Source organism: Apiospora kogelbergensis (assembly GCF_038363985.1).
Source record: "Apiospora kogelbergensis strain CBS 113332 chromosome Unknown utg000003l_segment0_segment0, whole genome shotgun sequence".
Lineage (NCBI taxonomy): Eukaryota > Fungi > Ascomycota > Sordariomycetes > Amphisphaeriales > Apiosporaceae > Apiospora > Apiospora kogelbergensis.
This window is the reverse complement of record NW_027117420.1, coordinates 5,011,450-5,038,014: the sequence shown is the minus strand read 5'-3', so window position 1 is coordinate 5,038,014 and position 26,565 is coordinate 5,011,450. Positions and strand designations below refer to the sequence as shown.

Here is a 26,565-nt window from a genome sequence, read left to right as displayed (position 1 = left end):
GAACCAACCATGCCAAGCTGAGGGCCTTGTGCTTCCCCCGACGGTTCGCACCTTACCGGGCATCGTGTGCGGGGTTTTCCACCAGGACATCACCTCGACAGGACCGGACACATTCCGACATGTAGCCATGTAGCCTTGACCTCTACCCCCGGTGGTCAGCTCGGCTCGCACCATATAAAGACCCGATGCCCTCCCCTCCCATCGGTTCACGAGAAGGTCAGCCTCACAGCCAGCGCCAGTGCCAATCAACTCACCATGGCTTCCTCTCGGACTCTGCTCTTAGCTCTCGCGGCCCTCGCGCCTGCCACCAATGCCCAAAACTTTGGCGGCAGCGGCCGAGCTGCTGATGACTTCACCTATGTCCAGCCCTTGAACACCACCATCCTCGGTGGTTACGGGCACTCGCCCGCCGTCTACCCGTCTCGTAAGTATTTCCTAGAGTCGACCCGACTGATGGACCGGCATAGCTGACCCCAACCTAGCCAACATGACCGGAACGGGTGGCTGGAAGGACGCCATGGCCAAGGCCCAGGAGTTCGTTTCCCAACTGACTCCCGAGGAGAAGGCCTGGATGGTCACCGGTGCCGCCGGCCCTTGTGTCGGCAACATCAAGCCCATCCCCCGTCTTGGCTTCAACGGTATCTGTCTCCAAGATGGTCCTCTGTCCATTCGTGTCGCCGACTACGCCAGCGTTTTCTCCGCTGGTGTCTCTGCTGCCGCTTCGTGGGACCGCAAGATCCTGTACGAGCGCGGTTTCGCCATGGGCGAGGAGTTCAAGGCTAAGGGCGCCCAGGTTGCTCTCTCGTACGTTTTCCATTCCTACAATGATCTGATTGCTGCGTACACGACCGCTAACGTACACTACCAGGCCTGTCTGCGGACCCCTCGGTCGCTCCGCCTACTCCGGACGCAACTGGGAAGGCTTCGCCGCCGACCCCTACCTCACCGGTGTCGCCATGGAGGTGACCATCAAGGGCCACCAGGACGCCGGTGTCCAGGCCACCCCCAAGCACTTCATCGGAAACGAGCAGGAGACTCAGCGCAACCCCACCCTCGACGAGAGCGGCACCAATGTCATCCAGGAGGCCATCTCGGCCAACATTGACGACCGCACCATGCACGAGCTCTACCTGTGGCCCTTTGCCAACTCGGTCCGTGCCAACGCCGCCTCCATCATGTGCTCGTACCAGCGCCTGAACGGCTCGTACGGCTGCGAGAACTCCAAGGCCCTGAACGGCCTGCTCAAGGGCGAGCTCGGCTTCCAGGGCTACGTCATGTCCGACTGGGGTGCTGTCCACTCCGGTGTCCCCTCCATCGAGAGCGGTCTCGACATGAACATGCCCGGTGGCCTCGGCGCATACGGCATGGACCCCACTCTCGGTTCTTACTTCGGAGGCAACGTCACCACTGCCGTCAACAACGGCACCCTCCAGGAGTCCCGCCTCGACGACATGATTGTCCGCATCATGACCCCGTACTACCATCTCGGCCAGGACAAGGACTTCCCCACCACTGATGCCTCCAGCGGTGTCCTCAACACCTTCTTCAAGAAGAAGGACTGGAAGCCCGAGGAGTGGAACATGACGGGCGAGAGCAGCCGTGATGTCCGTGGCAACCACGGCGACCTGATCCGCAAGCACGGTGCCGAGGCTACCGTCCTGCTCAAGAACGTCAACAAGGCTCTTCCCCTCAAGGCCCCCAAGTCCATCGCCGTCTTCGGAAACGACGCTGGCGACATCACCGAGGGCTTCCTGAACCAGAAGTCCTACGAGTACGGCACTCTGGCCGCTGGTGGTGGATCCGGAACTGGCCGCTTCACCTACCTCATCACCCCTCTCGAGGCCGTCAAGGCCCGCGCCCGGAAGGACGGTGCTCTTGTCCAGCAGTGGTTGAACAACACCCTGATCGCCTCGAGCAACATGACCGACCTCTGGAACCCCACTCCCCCGAGGTCTGCCTCGTCTTCCTGAAGACGTGGGCCGAGGAGGCCACGGACCGAAAGCACCTGTCGGTCGACTACGACGGCGAGGAAGTCGTCGCTTCGGTCGCCAAGTTCTGCAACAACACCGTCGTCGTCACGCACTCCAGCGGCATCAACCTGCTGCCCTTCGCCGACTACCCCAACGTCACCGCCATCCTCGCCGCCCACTACCCCGGCCAGGAGTCCGGCAACTCCATCGTCGACATCCTGTACGGCGACGTCAACCCCTCGGGCAAGCTGCCCTACACCATCGCCTTCAACGGCACCGACTACAACGCCCCGCCCACGACGGCGGTCAACACGACGGGCATCGACGACTGGCAGTCGTGGTTCGACGAGAAGCTCGAGATCGACTACCGCTACTTCGACGCCCACAACATCTCGGTGCGCTACGAGTTCGGCTTCGGCCTGTCGTACACGACCTTCGAGCTGGCCGAGCTGAAGGCCGAGGCCCTGGCGCAGGACATCCCCGCCGCCCCCGCGGCCGAGCCCGTCCAGCCGGGCGGCAACCCGGCCCTCTGGGCGCCCCTCTACAACGTCACGGTCGAGGTGTCCAACACGGGCGACGCCGACGGCGCCACCGTGCCCCAGCTCTACGTCCACTTCCCCGACTCGACGCCCGCCGGCACGCCGCCCCAGCAGCTCCGCGGCTTCGACAAGGTGCTCCTCCAGAAGGGCGAGAAGACGACCGTCAGCTTCGAGCTGATGCGCCGCGACATCAGCTACTGGGACATCGTCTCGCAGGGCTGGGTCATCCCCGCCGGCGAGTTCACGCTCAGCGCCGGTCTCTCCAGCCGCGACTTCCGCGCCACGGCCAAGATCACGCCCGTCAAGGCTTAACTGCCGGGATTGGTTTTTAATGTCTTCTGAGTTCCATTGCTGAATGGGCACCGAAGAGGAAGAAGGAGAAGGATTATGGATAACGCTTAATGGCTAGTTATTTACTTAGTACTGCCTTTTACTTAGGTGGTTAATGTCTTATCACGAATCGAATGAGTCAAATCAATTACAATCAATCTTCCTTGATCCCCATGCGATGATGTGCCGTGAATATGTTTAGATCTTAGGATGGCTCAGTCCATCATCCAGTTGGCCTGGCCCCCACCGCAGTTGCCATGAAGATTTCGACCAGACCTACATGAGCTGCCGCCGAAAACGTCGTGCCACTCTCTAAGCAAGCCTGCATGGCTTGGATCTCTACCCCCAGTGGTCTGACATGGAATGTATGTAACCTTTCGCCCGTACGAGCGGCGCAAATGTCACTGAGTTGAACTGGAACTGAATCTATGGCAACTCTCCAGCGCCGAGTGGAAAGCATTGAATCGCTTGCCGAGGGACGCGCCGTGAAGGAATGACTGAGGGCGTTTCATGCATGGTACGTGTACCTATCCAGCTCTCCAAGTCCTATTTACAGAATGCGCCGCGGAGGGATTGTTGCGCGCGCGCATAATCTGCGGCTTAGGCTGTCCCGTGCTGATGCCGTGCTGGAAGCCAGCTGGTGTCCTTCGTCGATGCGTCGTGTTGTTGGTCCCAGGCAGTAAGAACCATGAGCCGCGAAAATCGGCACCATCATGGCAACCGCCAAGCAAGCAAGCAATTGCAGCCTGCGCAATGCATATTGTGTGACTGGCGGCGATGGAAGCGGCCCGCCTGTTCGGGACTTCGGCAACGGACTCCCAAGGGCCTGGGAAGCTCTTTCTCAAGGACGGTCTACAGTGCGGATGCTGAAGACGCTGCCATGGCTGGCCATCTTTATGACTCGAGCGATACGAGAATGCGTCTGGGAGGGCGATTGAGTGTTCTTTCCAGATGTCGCAATGCCACATCTACCTCTCAAAAGAGAAAACTCGAAAGGCAGGAAGAGAGAAACGGAAAGAGACAATTGCCTCTGGTCATTTCGGCCAGTAAAATCAATTGGGTTCCCTCTCGTCTTACGCTCCAGGCCAAACATTGTAGTGTGCCAAGTGCCAATGCGCCAAGTCAGTGGGACGTGTTCGAGAAGAAAAAAGGTCGTGTCGTTCCTCCGACTCATCTCATTTGCCTTTGGCTGCTTCATCCCATCTCATCCCGCAGCACATGCCACATCGTTTTTACGCGGCACAATCGACACGAGCACTTGATTCCTCTTAAAATTGGTAGGGACAGAAAGTAACTTTGCCCAGCGGCCGAAGGAAATGCAAAATATTGGCGGCCAGATTTGTTCGGCTTGGCGGTGCGCTAACGAATTGCTCGGCGCCCCCTGAAGCTGAGCGCCGATGGAATCCCCCCCGTTTCCCCCGCTCCCTCATTTCATCCAGACTTCTTCGACGATTCTGGAGGCTCGTATGGTTACATGTCCTCTGTCCGGCAGCAACCGCATTGGAGCAGGCCGACCGTCCGATTGAAATAGGAGATGAGCGCCCAGACACACTAGCAACAGCTATTGTGTCTATTGTGTCTATTGTACGGTAAGGTCCCAGGCCCAATTACCGGCGCACCCATGACTCTGGGGGTCCCTGGGGGGGTCTTGGGGGTCCTGCAGGGGCCATCCGGCTCCCGTACTACAAAGAATCCGAGCTGAAGGGCGCCCTTGGCGGCTGTATGATTGGCCGGCGATCAATCCCAAGTTCCCCATCGTCGCCAACGCCCAGCGGCCCCCAAGACTCGCCCGTCAGGAATGGCATCCTGCCTGAGGAGCCAAGCCTTGGAATCTCGACTCTTGGTGTCGGGACGTTTGAGGCTATGCCAAACAATAAGAACATTGGCACGAATAAGCCAAATGAGCCCGAACCAACATCATGAGGGGGCGGACGCCCGCACTTCCGGGGTCTGCTCCCTTTCCTGTCTTCCTAAATACGAATCTCATGTTGTTTCTTGACCATGAATCTTCTGATTTGATTTCCATCCTGAATTCCCATTGACCCCGAGTCAATATACCGCTGTCCTTTGCGCTTTTTATATATACCTCTTGTCCACTATCGTTTGGATCGTCGAAACTTACATAATCCTCCGCCCTTACGCACCAGCCAATTATACTTCCTAATTTCGGGGTCGATACATTACTTGAAGCAACCCTCACTACTCGGAAGGGGAATAGTCAGCACATAATACGGGAACCAAGACGGGAAAAGACAGCATCAACTTACTGCATGCATTCGGCTAGAGAAAGGAACGCACTTACACGCCACCTACACAACGTCCCTGCCGCTAGTTGGGGGCGCACTGCTATCAAGAAAAGATGAGGTTATCAGAATGGATTACAGCAGGATTGCTGTCGCTCCCCTGCGCGTTGGCTGCGCTCACAGCCCCAGACTTCACGAATTCAGGTCTGTTCTCTAGGACAATAACTTCATGAACTAATGCTAACATCAAGTGTTCAGACTCGTTAAAACAGACGGCGTCAATAGTCGCCAAGGACCTCATTAGCTTCTACAAGGGCGAGGACAAGGACTGGATCTATGCCATCGGCATCTTGCCCGGTCCGCCGCCGGAGGGCGATTACTACTGGTGGATCGGTGGTGCAATGTACGTTTGAACCAGGGGCCGGATGGTGTCTACCGCCCCGGGGACACCTGCCGTCTCTCACCACTGCCATGAGAAACACCACCCGACTAACCAACTACACGCTAGGTGGGGAACACTGCTCGACTACCGGCACGCCACGGGGGACGAGACGTACGACAAGATGATCACGCGGTCCATGATCGAGCAGAGCGGCGAGAACAAGGACTTCATGCCGGCCAACTGGACGGCGTCGATGGGCAACGACGACCAGGGCTTCTGGGCCATGACGGCGATGCTGGCGGTCGAGACCAACTTCCCCGCGCCGCCGAAAGAGACCAAGCTGGACTGGCTGGCGCTGGTGCAGGCCGTGTGGAACGAGCAGACCATGGACGAGCGCCGCGCCATCACCAAGGACAAGGACAGCCGCTGCGAGGGCGGCCTCCGGTGGCAGGCCCACAGCGTCAACAACGGCTGGGACTACATCAACACCATCTCCAACGGCATCTACTTCAACCTGGGCGCCCGCCTCGCCCGCTACACCGGCAACAAGACCTACGCCGAGCACTCCGAAAAGACGTTCGAGATGCTCGAGCGCCTCTCGTACATCGACAAGGAGGGCAACGTTCACGACGGCGCGCATCTGCCCAAGAACTGCCTCGACGTCAACAAGCTGCAGTTCTCGTACAACGCCGCCGTGCTGATCCAGGGCGCTGCGTACATGTACGACGTGGTAAGTTACCATCGCACCTCCCTCCCCTTTTCAGTTTTGGAGACATGACTTACTGACTCCTCCCGCTAGACCGGCCAGTCGCAAAAGTGGAAAGACCGCCTGAACCTGCTGGTAGACCGCTCCCTCGCCGTCTTCCTGCCCAAGGGCATCGCGTTCGAGTACGCGTGCGAGGGCGTGAGCAGCTGCAACGTGGACATGCGGTCGTTCAAGGGCTACCTGCACCGGTGGGTGTCGCAGGCGACGGTGCTGGCGCCGTTCATCAAGGACCGGGTGATGGCGGCGTTCGAGACGTCGGCGCGGGCGGGCGTGGCGGCGTGCCAGGGCGGCGACAACGGGCAGATGTGCGGCTTCGCGTGGGAGCAGGGCGGCTTCGACCGCGCGAGCGCCGTGCACCAGATGAACGTGCTCGGCGCGCTGACGGGCCTCATGATGAAGGACGCCAAGCCGCCCGTCACCAACGCCACCGGCGGCACCAGCGTCGGCGACGCCAACGCCGGCCAGAAGCTGGCCGAGCTGCGGCCCCGCGCCCCCATCACCACGGGGGACCGCGTCGGCGCCGGCATCCTGACGTCGCTCGTCCTCGCGGGCTTCGCGGGCGCCTGCGTCTGGATGAGCTTCTGAACGTGGGGACCGACTACAAAAACAGGCACGTGGCCTGGCTGTTTTGTTTGTTTGCTTTGGGCGGGCTCATCTATCGGGGCCAAAATTATTAGCATGGCGTTCTTCTGTTTGGCAGTTGTCTATAGCGGTTTAATCTCTAAATTGGCGTGATAAACACCATGAATCCTAGCGACGTTGCCCACACTACTGTTTCATAAGGCTGTTACTTTGTGACACCACTGAGAGTGTTGTTCCCCAGCCGTCGAGCGTAGAAAGCCAGACAAAATCCAGGCCAGCTTCATAAGTTCCCCTGCTACAAACTCGAGAGACTTGATTGGAACACCAAAGCGATTTCATAAATGGTGTTCTAATCTAGGCAGGCTTTACTAATCTCCCCGTATCCCAGCAGCCTCCCGATAGGGCAGAGACATGACCAGGGTTGCCGTGTAACCAAGCCAAACCCCCTTGCTTGGGATCCCGCTTCCGATCCGACGGTCCCCGTGACCCGGCCACCGGATCCTGCTGCCTTGCTGTCGCTACCCGGCTGGGTGCCTGCCGCGGGGACAGCGGGGCGTAGCTCAATAACGCAAGGGGGGGCTGGTGTGAATCTGCGATGGAAAAGGCTGTTGAGTAATCGGATTTCAGAACGGGCCGAGATACGGAGCAAAGCCAGCCTTCCGAATGGGATTCGTACGGGGCTGTGTCGACAATGCCATTGATAATGGATCAGGGAGCTAGGCAGCAGCTTTTAGAAGTTCGACATTTCACGTATCTGCATCATGAAACATTAGCCATAAGAAACCTCAGAACATGTTCTGCATTGATATTCAATCCAGGGGGCAGCAGGCTTTTCAATAAACGTTCACATATTGGACCTTCTATGTAACGCATTGAGATGGCAAAACAATCAGCCGTATAGCTGGTGCTCTGCAAAACTTGCAATGCCATAGTATCCACGAGATACTAACTAGGGAAAGGTGCAGCCAAGATAGTCTCTCGAAACGAGAAATTTGAATTTGATGCCAAGAAATGGTTCGACCACCCCTAGATTTGACTTTGCATTTTTTTAATGGAAGTATTATAGGGGTGCCGACGATATCTGCTCAGCTTTTACTATACTTTATACATTTTGGTCGATGAAAAGGGGCTAGAGCACACATCTTGACAAAGAAACATGAATATGACGTAGTTCATGATGCCGGTGTTGGAAGCGTGCTCAAGTGGTCCAGTCTTTCCCTACATGTTCAAATGTTCGGTGAAACAAGCAACCTACATTCTGCTAAGAGCACCTCTATCCAAAAAGGCACTCCCCTGAAGCAAACATGAGTCATACCACGCGCTCACCGATCTATTACCGACACTGCTACAACTTACACAGCTTCGTTGACCTCAACTTGCCTCTTTGCAACTAGATGTGTCGTATATCAAATGCTACCCTTCCATGGAGTATGTTGCCACAACGGACTATAGGAAAACCTGATTTCAAATCTATATCATACCATCCAGATAAGCACCGTCATCACAAAAAGGGGCTAGCAGTATCGCATAACCACATCAGATCACGGAATGCGAGACAGGTCGGATGAACCTACGCAATCAGCATCACTCCCAGATGTTTGCTAAGAAAGAGCCGCCCCCGTTTCCTTCACCGCCCAGATGACTTACATCAAAAACTGCATTTTGAGGTTTCATGTGACATATACAGACAGCTGCAAAAGTGAGACCGGCTGCAGGGAGCAATTCTTCCGCCCCGAGCCACTCCAAAACGGGGGCGCAGGCGGAACCAAGGGAGGATTGAAAAACAAGGAGAGACAGAACGCAGCGCATGCGTGTACTTGAGAGCGTGTGCAAGAGAGTGAGTGTGTATGGTGTGTGGCTGGAAGGTGGGGGAATACGGCAGAGCAGGTGGGTGGTGGGGGGTGGATGCATCATGAGACCTTGATTACTTGCACCACCTACACATACATACACACACACACACTCCATGGTAAAGGGTAAAACTAAAGATGGTGTGCAGAAGCCAGACGAGACAGATGCACGTTAGACAGCAGCCGGGCGGGAAGGGAAGGGAAAGACCTTTTTGCCTCCCTGCAGTGGGCGGGAACCGTTGCAAGCTGAACGGCGATATGGTAAGAACACAGCAAACTGGGTTTGCCATGTCTCAGAACACGCGTACTCTCGTCGCGTAACATCAGAAAGGTTTCTGGGAGGGAACAACAAGCCTAGCAATAGCAAACACAGCGAGGCGTCATGTACGTTCTGCTTCGTAGGACATCATCTCGCGGGGAAGGAAAGAGGTAACATAATCCTGTTCTGTAGAAAGTCATCAGACGACAGATGGCGTATGGCACGAGATGGTCCAGACAAGACTCCATAACGCCGATCTCTGGTTAGTTCTGCCGGCTGTGCCGTGTATTAATGTTGTGTCTCTGTCTCGCAGTCCTCTCCATGTTCAGCTTATATTGCAAGGGCAAGGGTCGCTTGCCCACCACATGATGGCGACCAGTATTGAAGACTTGGGGCTCGTAGCAAGACGATACGAGAGTATAATTCTGGGATTCCAAGACGAACCTTGGCCTGTGAGTGGGGGGGATCTGGATCTGTAGATACCCGTATCGTGAAAACATCAACCCATACGACGGTAATGCATACTTTCGGACCTATCTCTTGTTTGCCAGTTTGGCTCGACTCGGGAGTTGCTGGCCTACCAGGGTTCTGTGGATGGATGCTGTGTTGATAAGACTTCATGTCAAAAAGTGCTGAAAAGAGATATATGGGAGTCATAGATGGCTCGGAAGGATGGGCCCAGATAGACGGATGTCGACGAGCTAGTTTCCCCGGTGCTGCAGATTACCTACTCACGAGGCATGTAGTGTGCATGATCCCTTAGACTTGGGCATCTATTGGCGCTCAAGCGACTCCAGATAGGCATGGTGGATGATATGCGTATGTAGATGTATGTATGTGAGTGGATCTCGTAGGGAGTGGGACGGGACGTCGTTGAGCAGGGCGAGGGGGCGAGGGGAAGCACCCCTCGAAGTGATGCGGGTCCATTGGGCGAATAGGTCAGGACTGGCGACGCCTGATAGGCACCAGCAGGATGCACTGCGACTGATCGCTTATCAGAAAAGCACCCATGACGACTACGCCTCATGTGAAAGGGAGGCGATGTTTTGGCTGGGCGATTGTGAATGTGGTGTCAGTCTTGGGAATACCGTAGCATGATTCATTCCATTAGTCAGTCAGTCGTCGTCAGGGGGCTCTTTTGTCACCCCCAGTCGTGGCGTGTAAGCCATGATGCACCCCGCGGAGTAGACTATGCCGTGTCTCTCTGCGAAGAGCTTGCTTCCTGTTTGATCCAGATCACGTTAATAAGACGACATAGACATTGATGGTGGTTGCAGCCTCGACGCAGCTCGGGCCAATGATGGCGCGTCTTATCAGCCAGGGTCGTATAAGATGCGTCGCAAGGATGGAGAAGGGGGGACGGTGACCAGGGTTTGCTAACGGTGAAGGGCGAGTAACACGAAAGAGCCGACGACTGGTTCGTCATGGTCTTAGATTTTGTTTGACTCTTCCCGCCTGGCTCGATACTCGTATTATCATTTTCTGGGAAAACCAAGGCGCCGCTCCTGTTGGTTCCGTCTGCCGGGGGCAAAGCAGGAAACTGGCTGCGAAGCTTGCAAATTGCGCGGAAGCGGTTGTAGCAAACAAGTCAGCCCATTTGGGGTCAAGAGCGCGTATCCTTGTGACCGCCGTAGTGGGTGTGTCTAACTGTATCTATGTTCCGCCCTCCAATCGCGGGCGACTGGTCAGCTCCCTGTGGCATTGAAACGGGAACGGCTCTTCTGCGTTCCGGAGAAGCAGACATCTACCGCAGCGAGTGGTGGTGGTAGCAGTTCGGCATATTCGGTCGATCCATCCCCTGTTGTGAACTGCACACACACACACACACACACACACACACACACACGCGCAATATCTTCAAGGCAGGTTTGGTAGGTTCAAGACACGGAACTATCGGGTCGTTCCATTGAACCCCCATGAGATGGATGCATGCAATCTAGATGGAGCGAGTGACGAGAGTCAACATCTGAGCCTCTTTCCAGGGAGGGGAGGGATGGAGTCGACGTTGGAGAAGGCGCGGGATGCGCCACTTCCAAGCGAACGCGGGCTGGTGGCTTGGGCAGCTCTGGGGTTAAAAAGGCGAACTGATGATGAGTGTTGGTGGTGTGCTGCAGCAAGGGTCTGCTTTGCCAATAGCCCCAAGTGATCGGCTATAAAAGAATCTATTTATTGACTGACTAAAGCACCCCGGCCGAGAAAGTAGGTGGGCAAGTAGTAAGAGATGAGGGCATCCCAACTGCGGATGGTCGAGGTGTGGTTCGTTTAGTGTGAGACTTTGCCTTGTACGGGACGCACAGAGAGGGTAGAGGGGAGAGGAGCAGAAGGAGGGGTTGATGATCCCCCGGAAGCAGGTCTTGGTGCCACCGCTGCTCCACCAGCTGCCGACGCCTCTTCCTGTAAGTTAGGTAGATATGCACTCGTCGTCAGCAACAACACCATCGCCGCTCACCAGTCGAGATGTGGAATAGTCATGCGCTCTTCTCGGTGCGGTGATGGAAATGACGCGAGAGAGAGAGAGAGGTCCAAGCGTGCCTGCCGAAGCAAGGGATCACGTCCCGAAATAGATGCAAGGATCGATCGCAGTACAACAACAAAGTCTCACCGTGGGGGCCTTTTCTGTTTTGGTGATGAAAAGACGACCTCGTGGGCGAGGATGGAGTCGCACAGCAGCTGCACTCCGTTTCGGAAACAGGAACGTGAAAGCTTCATTCAGTCTGGGAGCACAGGGACACCAGCTAAGAAAGACCCTTATTGTCGCTGATCCCGACCCCCCCGCTCCCGCTGTCTGCCTGTGTCACCCTTCGCTGTTTGTTTCTTTCCAAGTTCAGACAAATGCGTCGGTAAGCTACTTCTCGGCGAGATTTCAGTTTCCTACGATCTTCCTATATTTGATTACCTTGATTGTATTGGAAAACAAGAGAGAGAGAGGTGGCCTTCCTCCCATCGTCACTCGTAGCGCGTATCTGTCGGAGGTTATCGATCTAACGATGGAGGGGCTGCCATGCAAGGCAATGCCATGCCATGCCATGCAGCAGCAGTCTCTCATGCATTTGCAATATATCTTCCCATGTCGGCATCGCGATCGTCAATCCAACGGTTTTGATCTACATACATGAGCGTTGGCGGAAGGCATGCAGACTGTATGGGCAAGACATTATGCTACAGTCATGGTGCAGCTTGTCTAGGACATGCTCTGCTGCTGGGGTTTGACAGTTTCAGCCATATCCATTGGGCTGCATGGCATGGTTACCCAGCACCGGGCATACATACATATAGCTGATCTGTTCTATGACAAGACTATCTGATTGAACTAATGCCTCGTACATTCGCTCACCGAACCCAGTCGTCTAGCAAATGCGCCATGGCCTGTATTCGCCCTATAGCGCGCGAAGAAGGCCGAGAAACGGTCGGTATTACGGGACACGAAAGCTGTGCGCCAGCGAATGCTCATGTCTCGCACGCACCTCGGAGGAGCGAGCTTCTTTTCACCGCGAAAGTATCACAATCCCAGGTTGCACCCATGCAAAGCGACATTTAAGAAAGTGTGTTCGTATCTCATGTAACCTCCTGTAACCCCGAGCAGAACCCCAAGCATCTAGACCCAACGACCCTCGGCATTATGCCTGATCCTGGACAGGGTACCCTGCCGATCTGGTGCTTGCGGCTCTCAACCGCCCATTGGATAGGACCGCCGCCCCTTCCGACTCGTCGTGGATGCGAAGGTCGTTATAGGTGAAGAGAAACCGGCGAATTGCTGGAAGTGACAAGTCAAACCCTTTCTTGGCCAACATCAGCCATCGCGCCGCTTGATTGTGCCCAATTCGTCATCATCCACCATTCACCATTCACACCGGTTTCGAAAGGAAAAGCCCACCGCACCCGGCGCGCCGGTCGAGTCGTCGGGTTGACAAATGCCATCCGAAGAGTGCCATGTTCCCGTGTTGGACGCTTCGGTTGGGCTGATTGGATAGGACGACAAGGGCCTCTAAACTCCTTCGGCTCGCCCCTGCTGAGCTTGCTCCCTTAGTAGATTGAGACGCCTCCCACATGACCCTGTCTAGTTTTCTTGGGTTTGCCCATAAGCCCATCCAGGCACACCTCCTGACCTGTGCTCCCCAGGTCAGGATCAACAAACACCCACCTTGAGATCCAAAGAGTCGATAACCCACATACGGCGTCATCGTCCTCGAGTATGTCTGGGTGTGCCTACACCCGTTACGCCTAAACCCGATAAATCCCGGGAGGCCAGAAAACCCCCCCACGCAAGACGTAAACAAGCGGCACAGTTGCCTCGGCGGGCATTTCAGAGAGGCCGCAATATCCACATCATCCATCAACCTCCTCGTATGTATGTGTGTGTGTGCATGTACTTGCTTTACGACGAATGCTCTCGCCACCATGAACCCAACTGCCCAAGAGAAATGTATTAATCAATTCATTGTTACAGGATGCACGAGATGAGCCGCTGAACTGAGTAGCCGACTTAAGCGCCATTTTTACTCCTACCCATGCACTCACTCATGGTATTGTGAAGTTGAAGTTGGGGCATGTACTTAGTCTGACGAGTCTATTTATATACAGCTCGGGCACGGGTGGCTTGATGATCGTGAGTTCCAGAACCATTCTTCGCTCGTCCTTGGGCGAGTCTGGCTATTGTTTTGGTCTTGGAGTCCGAATCAGAAATCCCTTGGGCGATCAACTGTTATTTGGACTGTCTCAAACTTGATCGCGTCCGAGTCCAAGTGCAAGCCCCCTCCTATCGTGTGTAAGCCAGACATTCATACACACCACCTTGGGATCGGGAAGCAGCCGCAAGCAACCTTGCCAGCCATACACACCAACCGTCCCAGGGCGTCCAAAGCCAAGTAGGAGGATACAGCCACCAACCGATTACGTACTACTAGAACAGGCGTTGGGCGGATGATGCAAAAGTGCCTTCCGCCACTCTCGAGCCAAATCGCGCCGCCGAGAGCAGAGGACATTTAAAGTACAAAAAGACGCGGCGCTCTCGCGTATCAGCCAAATCCGTGGGCGTCTTTTTGGAATCCTTCCAATCTTCTGGTCGCCGCCTTGCCATGCACCACCCTCGGATCCGACGCCGCCGGCCTTGATTCTGCTGCACCCAATGACTCAAGTGGCTGAACAGCCGCGTTTCTATCATTTCCTTATCGCTTCTCGTCATTCCCAACCAGGCAGACGAATTGTTCTAGGCGTGAATTCCGCCTTAGTCGCTCTGGCGCTGAAGTAACCCCTCCATTCCACTCCGCATCCACTCCAAGTACCCCCCACTGCTTATCGAATCGTGTGCGAACCCCTCCATTTCTCGGGCTTGGATCAAGATTAGGCGGGACTGTTTAAAGAGAGAAGGCCATCATCACATCACGCCAATCCAGTCTTGGATTCCGAAAGTCACCGGCAGGTATATCACATCACGTACATACATGTTGACTAGGCTTGCTGCTTTCTACTCCCAAGATCATCGGTGCTGGCCCCGTTTCACGATAGACGACGGGCAGCGCTAGTATTCCCAGCAGCCTGTGTGTACTACACTACAATCTGCCAAGGCCTCTTCATCTTCATCAATCTTCTTCTGCAACAAAGCCGCCCATCGCAGAGCCGCCGTTGCCGCACTCCACACCACTGTTCAAGTCCCCAACCTTAAATCCTCCCTCGAACAGACTTTTCTCGCAGCGATATCCCAGCTGCGTCGGGCTTGTCTACTCGAGCATTACTGAACCGGTCGGGTTTTGTCGCCGCACCGCTTCTCGACTTGAGTAGTCCAAGACCGAAGGGAACAGTGACTAGAGAAGGGCAAGAGAGGGAGAAAGGGAAAGAAATCTAGTCTGCCACTGAGTCGCGTGGTTCCTGACGTCGTCTGGGGCCCGGTGATGAGAGACGAGACGGCAGCAGTCGACCTCTGGCTACTACGGGACTAGTCGGGCCGTGCTCGCGCGCATCCAATCTCGCCCACCACGCATCCACTTCCGCCCACCATACCACCCACCACACACACGCACACCAACGTGAACTGAACTCGACCTGGACCTTGGAGGGGTTTGTCTCGTCTCGGTCTTGAGTCTTTGGTCTCGTCCAGTCCAGCCGCTTGGAATTCTTCATTCCCCTTTCCGAATGTTCCAATCTAATAATAATCTCCAAAAAAACTACCACTACTACTATTTCATCTCACGCTGAAACGAGATCAATCTGACTCTTGACACCTTCTCTCTCTTCCCGACGCACGGTCAAGACCCCAATGCTGCCACTACCATCAGTACAGCCTTAGGTACTTGCACATTGCATCCGTGGTCTGCTCTGCCCCTCCTTTTGCTCAGTCTCACTGTGTTGTTATTGGTAAACACCAGCAACAGTGGGCGGGTTGGCTGGATTGCAAAGCACCAGCAGCAGGTAGCAGCTCCCTCTCTCTGCCTGGACCTGATCTGTTCAAAAAGAGCCGAGGAGCGAAAGAAGAAGAAAAACATCATCCCACCATCCATCGCACCCCGTTCACCCGCACTCCCGTGTGAAGTGGTTCGACCACTCCTGCTACTACATTTACCACCAACTACCCCGACGTCGAGACCGCTTTTCCATCACCGCCTCCAAATTCGTCGTCCCCTCCGCCAAACCCGTCAGTTGCCGCTCCCGGATTCTTCACCATGTCCGAATTTCGACATATGAGGTCTGGGAGTCTCAACATCCAGAGCCCGTCTGGCAAAGACCACAGCAACACTGCTACCAGCACCAACGGCAGCACAATGGGCCCTATCCCCGCTGCCTCCCACGGCAGCGCCGCCGCCGCCAGGTTTGATGGTCCTCGAAGTCCTCCGAGTAAGTCCCCAAACCCTCTACCTAGACACAATCACCCCTCATGCCAACCTCGCCCCTACCGTCGCACACCACCCACCATGCCGTGCATACTCGTCCAAAACATACATGGGTGCTCGTCTCTAGTTGCTTTCAACGTCGCCGCTGTCGCACCGACTCTAACTCTTTATTCTCTCCTCAGACACCTCCCACGTCCCGTGCAAGTTCTTCCGTCAAGGCGCTTGCCAGGCTGGTTCGGCCTGTCCATTTAGCCACGATCTCGGGTCCGCTGCCGAGACTGTTTGCAAGTACTTCGCAAAGGTATGTCGAGTCCCGCCCGCCTTGCACACTATCATATACCCCTGGCACATGCCTTAAACTTCCCGGTGCTGGGGTCTGTTTCTTCAGACTTCGTGGTTATTGGCGTGCATGCACGAAAAGCGTCATTTGGCCCAACTTGCAGAGCCGTAGCTCTGGTAATGGCGCTGTGAGGCCCAACCTTGCTATGCGCGCATTTCGCACTCGCCCCTCATGCCGGCAGCTGGCTTCAACTTTGACTAAACTAACGCAACCAACTCGCAGGGCAATTGCAAATTCGGTCCCAAATGCGCCAACGTCCACGTCCTCGCCGACGGCCGTCGAATTAATTACGGAAAGAATGGCATCACCATCGGACAGCCCGTGCACGTGGGCGGTCGCGCGAACTCCTCCAGCAGCGCCCTAACGAACTCGTTCATGCGAGCCGACGCAAGCGGCCCGTATGGTGCCAACTACAGCTACGCCATGTCGCCAGGCGATAAATACAGCCAATTAGACCATCAGCCAGGCCTCGAGGAGAACGGGTTGCCCACCATCGACACGACCTATTCACACACGAACTCGCAATACGGCTCACCGAGAGAAGAAGATGCGTCACGGCTAGGATTGGGCTTGTCCCCGGTTGTTAGGGGACTGTCTGTGCTGGACGCCCCTCTCCCCGCTTCTTTCGACTCGAACGGCATTTCGAACGCCGCCCGCTTCCCTGCTGGGCCCTTCCCATCTTCGGTGCCCTCGCAGTTCGGACTGGAGTCGCCGTCGCCGTCGCTCAATACCGCCAAGGAGATAAGGACATCCGAGGCCTTGAAGCTTCTTCATCATTCGGCTTTTGGTAGCAACGATCACCTGTCCGCCGCCGTCGCCGCTTCCTCACCCCCGACACAAGCCAACGATGAATACTTTGGCAGGAGACCCATGCACTCGAGCCGCTATGCGAAACCTCATCTTCTGAGCAGCAGTGCCCCTCGAGCGACAAGGGGCATTGATCGGGACTGGGAGGCAGAGTTCCCGTTCCTAGAGGAGGACTACGTGCCTGACAATCTGAAGGACTTGTTGACGCCAGCTGAAAAGGCGCGCCGTGGCTCACGGGCTGCCGACGACGAGGTCAACGGCCACAATGGGCATAGGATCCCGAACGGAATAGGTTTCAGCGGGAGCGGAACCCCCAACGCTGAGACGACGTCCAAGTTCAGCAGTCCCATGGCTGCTAGCCCTAGTCGCTGGGGACCCCTCTTCCAGCGTCAGAAGGAGGACGACGACGCCAAGAAGCACGCACTCGCTGCTAGTGCCGGCGCTTTCGGCCATGTTGGTAGCCCGCTGCGGAACTCGACCCTAAATGCCGACCTCATCCGACCGCACTCGGGAAGCCGGTCAGGCAGCGTGGAAGGGCTCAGTGTACTCACTCAACAACTCCAGCGGACACGGATCGATGGTACAGGGGGCGAGTCGCCCCTGCTTCGGCCCACTAGCCACGTTGGACGCCCCACCAACGGGCGTGGCAGCGAGCGACATGTAAGCAGCAGCTCCATTAGCTCAAGCGCACGGTACACGACTCCCATCGGAGAGGAGGATGGCGAATTCGTCTTCAGCATGGACGATGACGGCGACAGCACCATACGCGCTCGCAAGCGCACGTCCGGTGTCGGCACAGCCATGAGTGTCTGGGGTAACAGCTACGCTGGAGTCACGTCTGCTGGCAAGAAAGATGATGGGTCTTCGAGAGTGGTTGATGTCGGAGGCGGAAGATGATGGACGTCCGTCTCACCTGCCTTCATGACTCACGTACCAACCCTACGCTTGATTGGCAGTCGATATGGCTTCCTCGAACCCGCGCTCCACCGATTGCTGCCAGAAATGTCAACAAGGAACGGCGTTTGCTAGTGCATCCTGGAGCAAGATTTGATTCGAGCAAATTACGATACGTGACGAGAAACGAGAACACGCGCTGCAGCAATGGCCGTTGTAATACCACGAGGAATTCAAGGCAACAAAAGAACGACTATCCACCCCACTCACTCCTTCACGACCGACATTCAAAGCCCTACGATATTAGACGACAGTATTCCGGTTGGAATAAAAGGTTCCGGAAAAGGTTTCATCTCTCGTGCGACTGGATTATGCCATCCACCCGCGCTCTGGAAAAACATAGCAGCTGGGGCTGCTGCGTCGTGGCAGCAAAAACAGTACGGATCCATCTGATTGGCCATTCGTCTTGAGGCTTACGCCGATGGCGTGGCATGGATGGATACGGTTTGATATGAACACAATGATGTTATACACGAAGCACTCCGGTGCCTCTGGCTCTGGCTCTCCACAATATTCCCACATTCCTTACGAAACGAGCACATACGAGGCGGCATTTTGATTTAATGTAGGGTGCCCGTCTGGCTGGGTGGAATCTTCTTGAACTGGCAAATAATGGGCGGCAAGGAACATGTCTCTGCAGCTTAGCTTCATGAAAGGCGTTGGGTCTACGGAAAGAAAGATTTGGCTTTTATATGTTGCTGTTGGGTTGATTTGATCGGGCTTGGTTATAGTTGTGGAGGGAAGATAGGTATATCCGATTTCGCATTTGCGTCGGCCGGCCGGCTTGCTTCATAGGAGGAGGTCGCAATGAAATGGGCGCTTGGTCACATGTCCCATACATCATCAATCAGTATATCTTTGCTTCAATGTATAGAAGACCTTGTCCGAACGTTTTGTCTGTTTCTACTGATTGGATTGAGTGTTCTGTTGTTGTCGCTGGATAAGGGAGTATGGTGTGCGGCATGAAGTCGGAGCGCCTTGGGTCGGGGAGTGCTTGCAGGCCTGGTCACTAAGTGGAATGTCTTCGCACTCGGCGACGAAGACCGCCATATGAGTTGTGCTGGCATCGGTGAGGGCCCCAGAGAGGATGCCTTTATCGTCGTCTTTGGCAAAACGCCTGCGCTGAGGAAGTGCGGATGCCTTGTGTTGCCGAGGCTATCATTTCGCATCCCCCTTCATGTAAGATCACCTAGTCAGCGGTGCTCTCTCAGGTCACCCGCGTCTGTGTTGCCTGTTGCTCCCTCACGTCTCTCCACGCCATTGATCGCGACACCTCAGGCGGCCAGTCCTGCCAGTCTCAATGGTATAAGAGCAATGGTTTCACTCAGCTCAAACCTTTTCTCTTTCCTTTCATGTACTCCACCACAGGATCAACCAAAAACTCCTCTCTCTTTTTGGCATTTTGAGATAACTACACGCATATATAACATAGCACTTGCTTGTCACCTGTCTTTCTCCCTCACTCTCTCTTTCTCTCCTTGTCCCTCTCATTTCCTCTGTCTGCGCCTGGTCTCTTGACATATCATCCATCATGAGCCAGGAACTTGGCGCCGGGTCGTATTACCCCCACCTGTCGATCGCCGAGACAATGGGTAGTAGCGGCCAACCAGGTTCCAGCGACGAGACCCCAGGAGGCGCAACGCCCCCGGAGCCCATCGTCATCGACGACAATCCCTATACGGGGGAACTAACCGACACCGGCTTCAACAACGCGCGTGCGGAAAGCGACAACGTCTTCCTCGTCCGGTTTCGCCACCTCGAGTGTCCCGGAGACAAGGCCTGCGACCCCTGGCACGCCGTCGACCTCGGGCACATCCTGCGGTACCTCTGCCGCCCCCTGGCCGACGCCGACACCGAGCCGCCCACGGCGAAGACGCGGCGCCGGCGCAAGTTCGAGGAAGTGCTGGACCGCTCGTTCGGGCCCGGCGCCGACCTGGCGCTGCGCCTGATGCACCACCCGCGAGGCGGCCTCGTGCGGACGAGCGAGCCGGACGACGGCGGAGCCACGCTCACGTACATCTCGGAGGCCCTCATCAAGAGCGCCCGCATATGCTGGGCCGGCGTAGGCGGCCATCTCCCAGTCGACGGGCGCCAGTACAGCCCGGCCAGGGGCTTCGGCCTCTCGGCCAATCTTTACGACCTGGACGACGTCCGCACGGTGCAGCAGCAGCTCGAGCTGGTCCGGCGGCGGGGCTACCGCGACTGGATCGAGGTCGAGTACGGAACGTGCGTGTGCGCCAGACGACACGTTCCGGCGTCGGGGTCTGCTTCCGTCGGGGATAGCCAGGGGGGTTTTGGAGGATATGATGGCAACAACAGCGGCGGTCATGAGAAGGGCGAGGGTGACGAGGGCAACACTACGATTTCCATGTCGCTGGGGGGGTCGAGCGACGGACGCGGCGGTGGCGGCGGGCTCGGCCACTTCGTCCGCCAGAGCCAGAGCAGTGAGGACCGTGTCCATGATGATGACGGCGATGCGCAGATGGACAGCCCGCCTTGGTCGGAGTCCGCCGGCCGTTGTCCTCCGTCTTCGCCTGACGGTCAGGAGGACGGCGGCATGAACACGCTGGTCGATACTGGGTACAAGGGCGACATACTCGACCTGGAGCAGTTGAGAGAGCCGCTCTTCGGGACTGGCAAATCACCATCACCGTCATCCTCTGCTGCTGGACCCAGTAGCCAGCATCAGGAGCAGGAGCAGGGGCGGGAGCAGGGGAAAGAAGCAGGCTCTCATGATGACGGGTTCAGTGGACCGGATTCACAGGGGCAGATTTGGTAGAGTGGATGAGCGCGAGCTGATGTGTGTGTTTGCTATGGATTTCATGGCGGATTCCCATATCCTTCAAGGCAGCATTGAGCTAATCCATCCGCAGATTGTGGGCTCCGTCGAATCGAGGTCGTCCCTTCTGTTGGATTGTTAGCCATGTTGCAGCTGCTTCGCTATGCTGGTTGGAAGTGTGGTTATGTGGATTTCATCTGAGTGAATGGGCAGTGGTTACATGAGGTCATTAAAGGCAGCTGCTGTTTCAGACTATGTAGGCAACAATCATTCTCCAGCTAGGGGGCTAGGGGGTGATCTTCCCCCGTCTGTCTGTGGCTTGCGGCCCTCCCGTACTGCGTTACTAGCTGTAGGTCAAAGGACAATGCATCAGCTATGCATAAATGAGTTTACCACCCGTCCTCACACTGGCACATATGACAACATGTTCTGACTGTCCCCCGATTGCTTGCAAAAAAGAGTTTACCAGGACAGACGAACATGAAGGACAAGAAACAGGATCTGACGTAAACCACCAACATTCTTTTTTTATTTGTCCAGTAACATGGGTCCGGCATTGTGTGTGCCAGCCCGCCTACTGTTTTGCCGTATTGTGGCTGTGGGACACGCAATACGTTCGCAAAAGAGGACTTGGCTAACAAATGATACCAAAGCAAATGAAAGTATCCCTACACATACTGCATATGGAAGATACCGCACGTCGCTCGAAAGGGAAAGAGGGTGTCGATGCTGGCGCAAAAAGAAAACCAGAGCTGAGATGCAGTCAGCATTGCCGCATACAAACAGCCGCGAGCCTCGTCGGATCACATCATCTAGAGTAGGATCAGTACTTGGCCTCTTTCCATCGTCCCGTTAGCCGTACAGCCTGCCAATCGTATTCGCATGGCATGCTGGTAGTCTTGGCATAGAGAGGCTTATACCAAGCTGCATGCAGTGGCTACAGACCGCACGGCACCGGCTAACCGGCCCATAGCCTGATGAGCCGCCACCAATACGCCGCCACCACCAACCAAGGATATCTGCGGGCGGCTGCTATAATCCCTCTTTAGTTGCGACCCAACAGACACCTCGCCATGGTGCTGGATACTCGAAGGTATCAAGTACAGGTATCCTAGCCGCAGTCATCTGTCCCCTTCTTAAACACTTTTCCAATGTCCCTCTCACACGCGAGAAACTTTGGGCACCACTGCTCATCACCACATCGAACTTTATTAGTGTTCGATGTCAAGCCACGACATGGCTTCAAACAAGACTCCTTGTAAGTGGTGCAAATCTACCAGCAGACCCACTTCCACCTGCATCCAATGTAGCAATATGTCCTTTTGTGACAAATGCTGGTCGAAGTACGACCCCCACAAGCCTGGTCGATTTGGCTACGACGGCAAGCCTCATGAGAAGTCGAACGCGGAGGTGTTGATACGCGTTCGGGATATTCTGGAGCCAAAAGGGATCGCCAAAGAACACGAGGATCAGCTCCAGCAAGACGACGACACAACTTGGTTTGGTATTGAGCGCGACTCATCCAATCATGCCACATTTCAAGATTATGGACGCTTTGCAACGTTGATGGGCGAGAGCAAGACCCCGGGTTTGAACGATGGACACCGATATCCTCAGTTGGTCTCTTTCATTGGCCAGACTGGTAAGTGATCAAATCCCCACCTCTAAGCCGCTATTCTTGGTCGTTTTGAGTAAAAGGGGTATTTACTGAACTCTGTCAGGTGCGGGTAAAAGTACCATTATCAAGATGCTCATTAGCCGTCGCGTGTCGAACGAACCAGTTCGTTCCCCAGTCACATCATCATCCGACAATGATCGAGTACCCACGACAGGCGATGTTCACCTCTACGCCGACCCATTGTCCTTCAGAAGCCGAATCCCTATGCTGTACGCCGACTGCGAGGGGCTGGATGGCGGCGAGGGCGTGCCAAAAGGCCTTCGGCATAGACTGTTGTCTGAAACCACGACCATGGCAAACGTTTCCCTCCGCTCACCCAATCACTCAGATGGCGATCCTTCAGAGGGACCTGTCAATTTAGCAGCGCAAATGTCGAATGCCCAAATCAACCCTTCGATAAAAACAAGGAAGAAGTTGCAGAAGAGTCGATATAGCTCCACGAGGAACATTGCTTGGGCAGACGTCCCAGAAAGACAGAAGAGGGGATATGCCGTGCTCGAACTGTATCCCAGACTCTTGTACACCTTTTCCGACGTTGTAGTCTATGTTCTTAGGAATGCTAGGTAAGTGTGGCTTTATCTGAACCTTGGACAATCTGTCTTCTGGTACAAATGTGTTGATGTGGTCGGTGTGTTCCAGAACTTTCGAGTCGACGATGCTTGAAAAGCTGTTGGAGTGGGGACAGTCATCCATCGACAAATCCGTTAATCAACCTACTCTACCGCACGCCGTCATAGTTATCAACGCTACAGACAAGGTAAACGAGAAAGAGTGGGATGTAGACGAAGGAACCAGGATGTTTCTCAACGACGTTAAAGATGCCATTGACGAAGATCCGCGACTCAACAAGTACGCAAAGTATTGGCGTCCTCATCGCCAGATCAAAACTACCAAGGACTTGTTAGAGTGCTACTACGCATCAATAACAGTTGTCCGGGTTCCGACATCCCCCGGTATATGCTCATTGACACGCAAATCAGCAACCTGTTTGGTGTCATCCAAGCACGTTGCAAAGCGTCGCTCATGGCGAAGAAACAATCTCACATGCTGGCAGACGCGGAGACGTTACAGAGGTACCTACAAGCCGCCTACGGCCATTTCACCCAGAATTTACACAAGCCGTTCGACTTCGTGGAAGAGGCATTGAAGCATTCTCCTATCTCGAGAGACTTTGGCGGAAATATCCTGAAGCTGGCATTGTCTATCAAGGAAGGGTGTTCACGGACCCAAGGCAGTACCCGATTAGTCTTCGACCAGCTGGCGGACATGATCGCCCATTGTATTTTCTTGGATTCTGTGAGACAAGGGCTAATGGGTAAGTCATTCACCTCCGTGCTGTCATTGTGGGCACATCAGGCTTAACGTTAACCCCTTGTCAGATAACACTCGCAAGCATTCAGACGACGCATACATTGGGTTCTGCCGAGATGCTCTCGAAACCTATCTCGAACTGTACAGCCCTTGCAAGTATGAGCATCCCAAATATGGACGTTGCTGCAATTGCAAGAATACGCATAGTGCCAAAGGTCACCAAAACAGCCGGGGGAAACTTATCGGAAGCGGACCGTATGAGCCCGATCTCGACTCCAGCCAATACGAACCCTCGTGGATAGGCAATATTCAAAAGTGTCTTACTAAGCTGCAGCTAGCATTCGATAAATCATATCCAAAGTCGCCCAATCAGAGTCTCGCCATCAATCATCTTCAGTTCGTCGACTCCTTCTATGGGACCCTGGGCGACGCGAACCTCTTTACCAGCAATACTGCTTGTTTTTGCTGCCTCCAGGGGCTACCTGAGCACCCCTTGCCCTGTGGTCACATCCTTTGCCGCCAATGCGTTGAAGCACATGCGACCCATTTCCCACGGAAACTATTGTTGAAGTCGTGCCCCCTCCATACCACCAAGACATTATGGGAATCAAACTTCACTATCACCGTTCCGCCTAAGTTCTCAGGCCTTCGGGTTCTCAGTTTGGATGGGTGAGTAATGCCATTCCTTTCGAGACGGCCCGGCTGACAAAGTATCATTAAAAATCAGAGGAGGAATCAGGGGAATTGTTGAACTACAGGCTCTCAAGGCTATCGAGAAAGAACTAGGCTCCGGTCTTCTAATCCAGCACTTCCTCGACTTGATCGTGGGCACCAGCACTGGTGGAATCATAGCGCTGGGACTTGGGGTACGCAAGTGGTCGGTCGACGACTGCATCAGTCAATTCAAAGCCCTTTGTATAAAGGCGTTTCAACCTCGAGAACTGGTTGGCATTCCCGTGCTCCAGAATCTGGCGGTTCTCAATCATGGAAGCATGTATAAGACCAGGCCTCTCAAAGATATTCTCCAGAGTTCATTCGAGTCGAAGCCGCTCTTCGGGGACACTGGCCAAGACGCCATGGCTCCCATCAAAGTGGCAATCACAAGTGCGACGTCAATTGACCAACATGCTATTGTCTTTGCAAATTACAACAGACGAGATCCAGGAGAATATGGTATTTATCACATTATATTTGTGTACTGATCGAATTCACAACTGATCCGCTCTTAGATCTGCCTTATGAGTTCCACAGACCCGAGCTGCCGAGCCTGGAAATCAAAGTGTGGGAAGCGTGAGTGGACTTCAACTTATCATTCACTTATCAAGGCGATATCAGAGCGGGTAATTAATACAACATACAGAGCAAGAGCAACCTCGGCTGCTCCTCCTTTCTTCAAGCTATTTACCAAAGAGGAAACCTTGGCCACATACATGGATGGTGCATTCTACCACAATAATCCTGTTCGTGTGGCGCATCATGAGCTGAGACTACTTTCGGACAAGAAGCCCCCTGACATTCTAATATCCCTTGGCACCGGCATGAATGCCGAAATAAAGGAGAAGAGTGACAAGCCCGCAGCTCGAGAGGTAAAAGGCCAAAGCCTTAAAAGTCTGTACCGGGTCGTGGTCGAGCGATTTGACTATCTACTTCATTGCAACCGGATATGGAATGACTTCATGGCCGAGATGGGTGTGGCGGATTCGAACTCGAGTGGTTCCAAATACAATCTCCATCGGCGTATGCTCCGGATCAACCCCGATCTAAAATCCAAAGTCCCCCGCCTGGACGATAAGAGCCAAGTCGATGCCATTGAAAACGCAACGCGGGAGTACATGAGGTCAATACCAGATGAGATCCGGGAGATCGCCAACAAGCTAGTCGCAAGCACCTTCTTCTTCGCAAGGGAGTCGATCGAACAAGTGGGCACGGCGTATCGATGTACAGGTATGTTAACAGTCAATTTTATTCATGTCCGTTCCGCGATCGAATACGCAAGGCTCACGATATCTGTGATAAAATAGGGCATCTATGCTGTCGATTTGAAGATGGCTCCGATGAGATGAAAGGCCTTGGTCATTTCCTTCTGCGATGTGCCCGGGGTAACTTCTTGCCCTACTTCATAATTCAGGACGACGAGGACGAGACCTACCCGATCAAGTTCACCAACAATACACTCACCGATATGGAGACGCGCGGTGTCTTCATTCTTGAGAGGATCGACTTACGTCTGTCTGCAGAGAATTCCACGACGCAAATATCCTTAGTGCTGCAATCAGACACCTACCCGCACTTAGACAACACCCATATCCCCATCAGCGGGTTCCCGCGGAGGCTGGTAAGCGAGGACAATGAGTCGAAAGGTGCGTTAGTTCTAGATTCCCAGATCCCCCTTTGGTTCCTTGCCCACCCAGGACGCTCACAAACGAACATCCTATCGTTGCACAGTGAGCGCCATCAAGCCCCCACAACCGGGAGAGCAAAGCGTCAACACGGCGCCAGAAGCCCAGGGACCGCAGCCGGCAGTCGTCCGCCGTGGCATCGGTAGGAGGACAATGCGAAAGCTCGACACCCTGCGGCGATCGTCGTCGTCCTTTTTCAAGTCCAGTCTGCGCCGGCCTCCCGCCCAAGGCCGTCCGTCTGACGATAGCGCTCGCACCAGGCCGTCGGAAGACAACATGTACCTTTCCCCGGCTGAAGACGGGCAGGGTAGGCATAGCGAGGCGTCGTCCGAGGAAAGGTTCCTTGCTCAGCTCGAGGCCTAGGCCCAAGTGACTGGTTGATGGAGTTGCCCGGCAGCCGCACATAGCGACCCCCTGGAACTTCACTGCTTCATCGGCGCCGTTGTTGTGCTGTCGGCCAAATCCGGCGCGTACGGCGGCTGCAGCGTGGAGGGTGCGGTGGTGGTGAAGATGCCGCACCATGTTGCTCCACAGTGTCAGGGACTCCGTGTT

At 55.0% G+C, this 26,565-nt stretch overlaps 5 protein-coding genes across 5 annotated transcripts; 4 read left to right on the top strand and 1 right to left on the bottom strand.

Annotated features, from left to right (window-relative positions):
• Window positions 1–255: 255 nt before the first annotated feature.
• PG998_006405 (uncharacterized protein) lies at window positions 256–2,821 on the top strand (the record flags this gene model as incomplete). Its single annotated transcript, XM_066873223.1, is given in 4 exon segments — window positions 256–424; window positions 483–804; window positions 869–1,869; window positions 1,884–2,821. 4 exon segments carry the CDS (start codon window positions 256–258, stop codon window positions 2,819–2,821), a joined length of 2,430 nt encoding a protein of 809 aa, XP_066733320.1.
• A 2,377-nt stretch (window positions 2,822–5,198) lies between these two features.
• On the top strand, window positions 5,199–6,815 carry PG998_006404 (glycoside hydrolase family 76 protein; the record flags this gene model as incomplete). The annotated part of the gene is made up of 4 exons (XM_066873222.1): window positions 5,199–5,286; window positions 5,341–5,485; window positions 5,591–6,194; window positions 6,264–6,815. The coding sequence occupies 4 exons, from the start codon at window positions 5,199–5,201 to the stop codon at window positions 6,813–6,815; spliced, it is 1,389 nt and encodes a 462-aa protein (XP_066733319.1).
• An 8,762-nt stretch (window positions 6,816–15,577) lies between these two features.
• On the top strand, window positions 15,578–17,789 carry PG998_006403 (uncharacterized protein; the record flags this gene model as incomplete). The annotated part of the gene is made up of 3 exons (XM_066873221.1): window positions 15,578–15,749; window positions 15,928–16,046; window positions 16,308–17,789. The coding sequence occupies 3 exons, from the start codon at window positions 15,578–15,580 to the stop codon at window positions 17,787–17,789; spliced, it is 1,773 nt and encodes a 590-aa protein (XP_066733318.1).
• Window positions 17,790–19,533: 1,744 nt separating this feature from the next.
• On the bottom strand, window positions 19,534–20,307 carry PG998_006402 (uncharacterized protein; the record flags this gene model as incomplete). The annotated part of the gene is made up of 1 exon (XM_066873220.1): window positions 19,534–20,307. The coding sequence occupies one exon, from the start codon at window positions 20,305–20,307 to the stop codon at window positions 19,534–19,536; it is 774 nt and encodes a 257-aa protein (XP_066733317.1).
• A 1,391-nt stretch (window positions 20,308–21,698) lies between these two features.
• Window positions 21,699–26,376, top strand: PG998_006401 (uncharacterized protein; the record flags this gene model as incomplete). Its single annotated transcript, XM_066873219.1, has 11 exons — window positions 21,699–21,731; window positions 21,841–22,267; window positions 22,347–22,866; window positions 22,943–23,161; window positions 23,233–23,618; window positions 23,683–24,283; window positions 24,342–24,787; window positions 24,844–24,904; window positions 24,975–25,533; window positions 25,611–25,974; window positions 26,060–26,376. 11 exons carry the CDS (start codon window positions 21,699–21,701, stop codon window positions 26,374–26,376), a joined length of 3,933 nt encoding a protein of 1,310 aa, XP_066733316.1.
• Window positions 26,377–26,565: the final 189 nt, after the last annotated feature.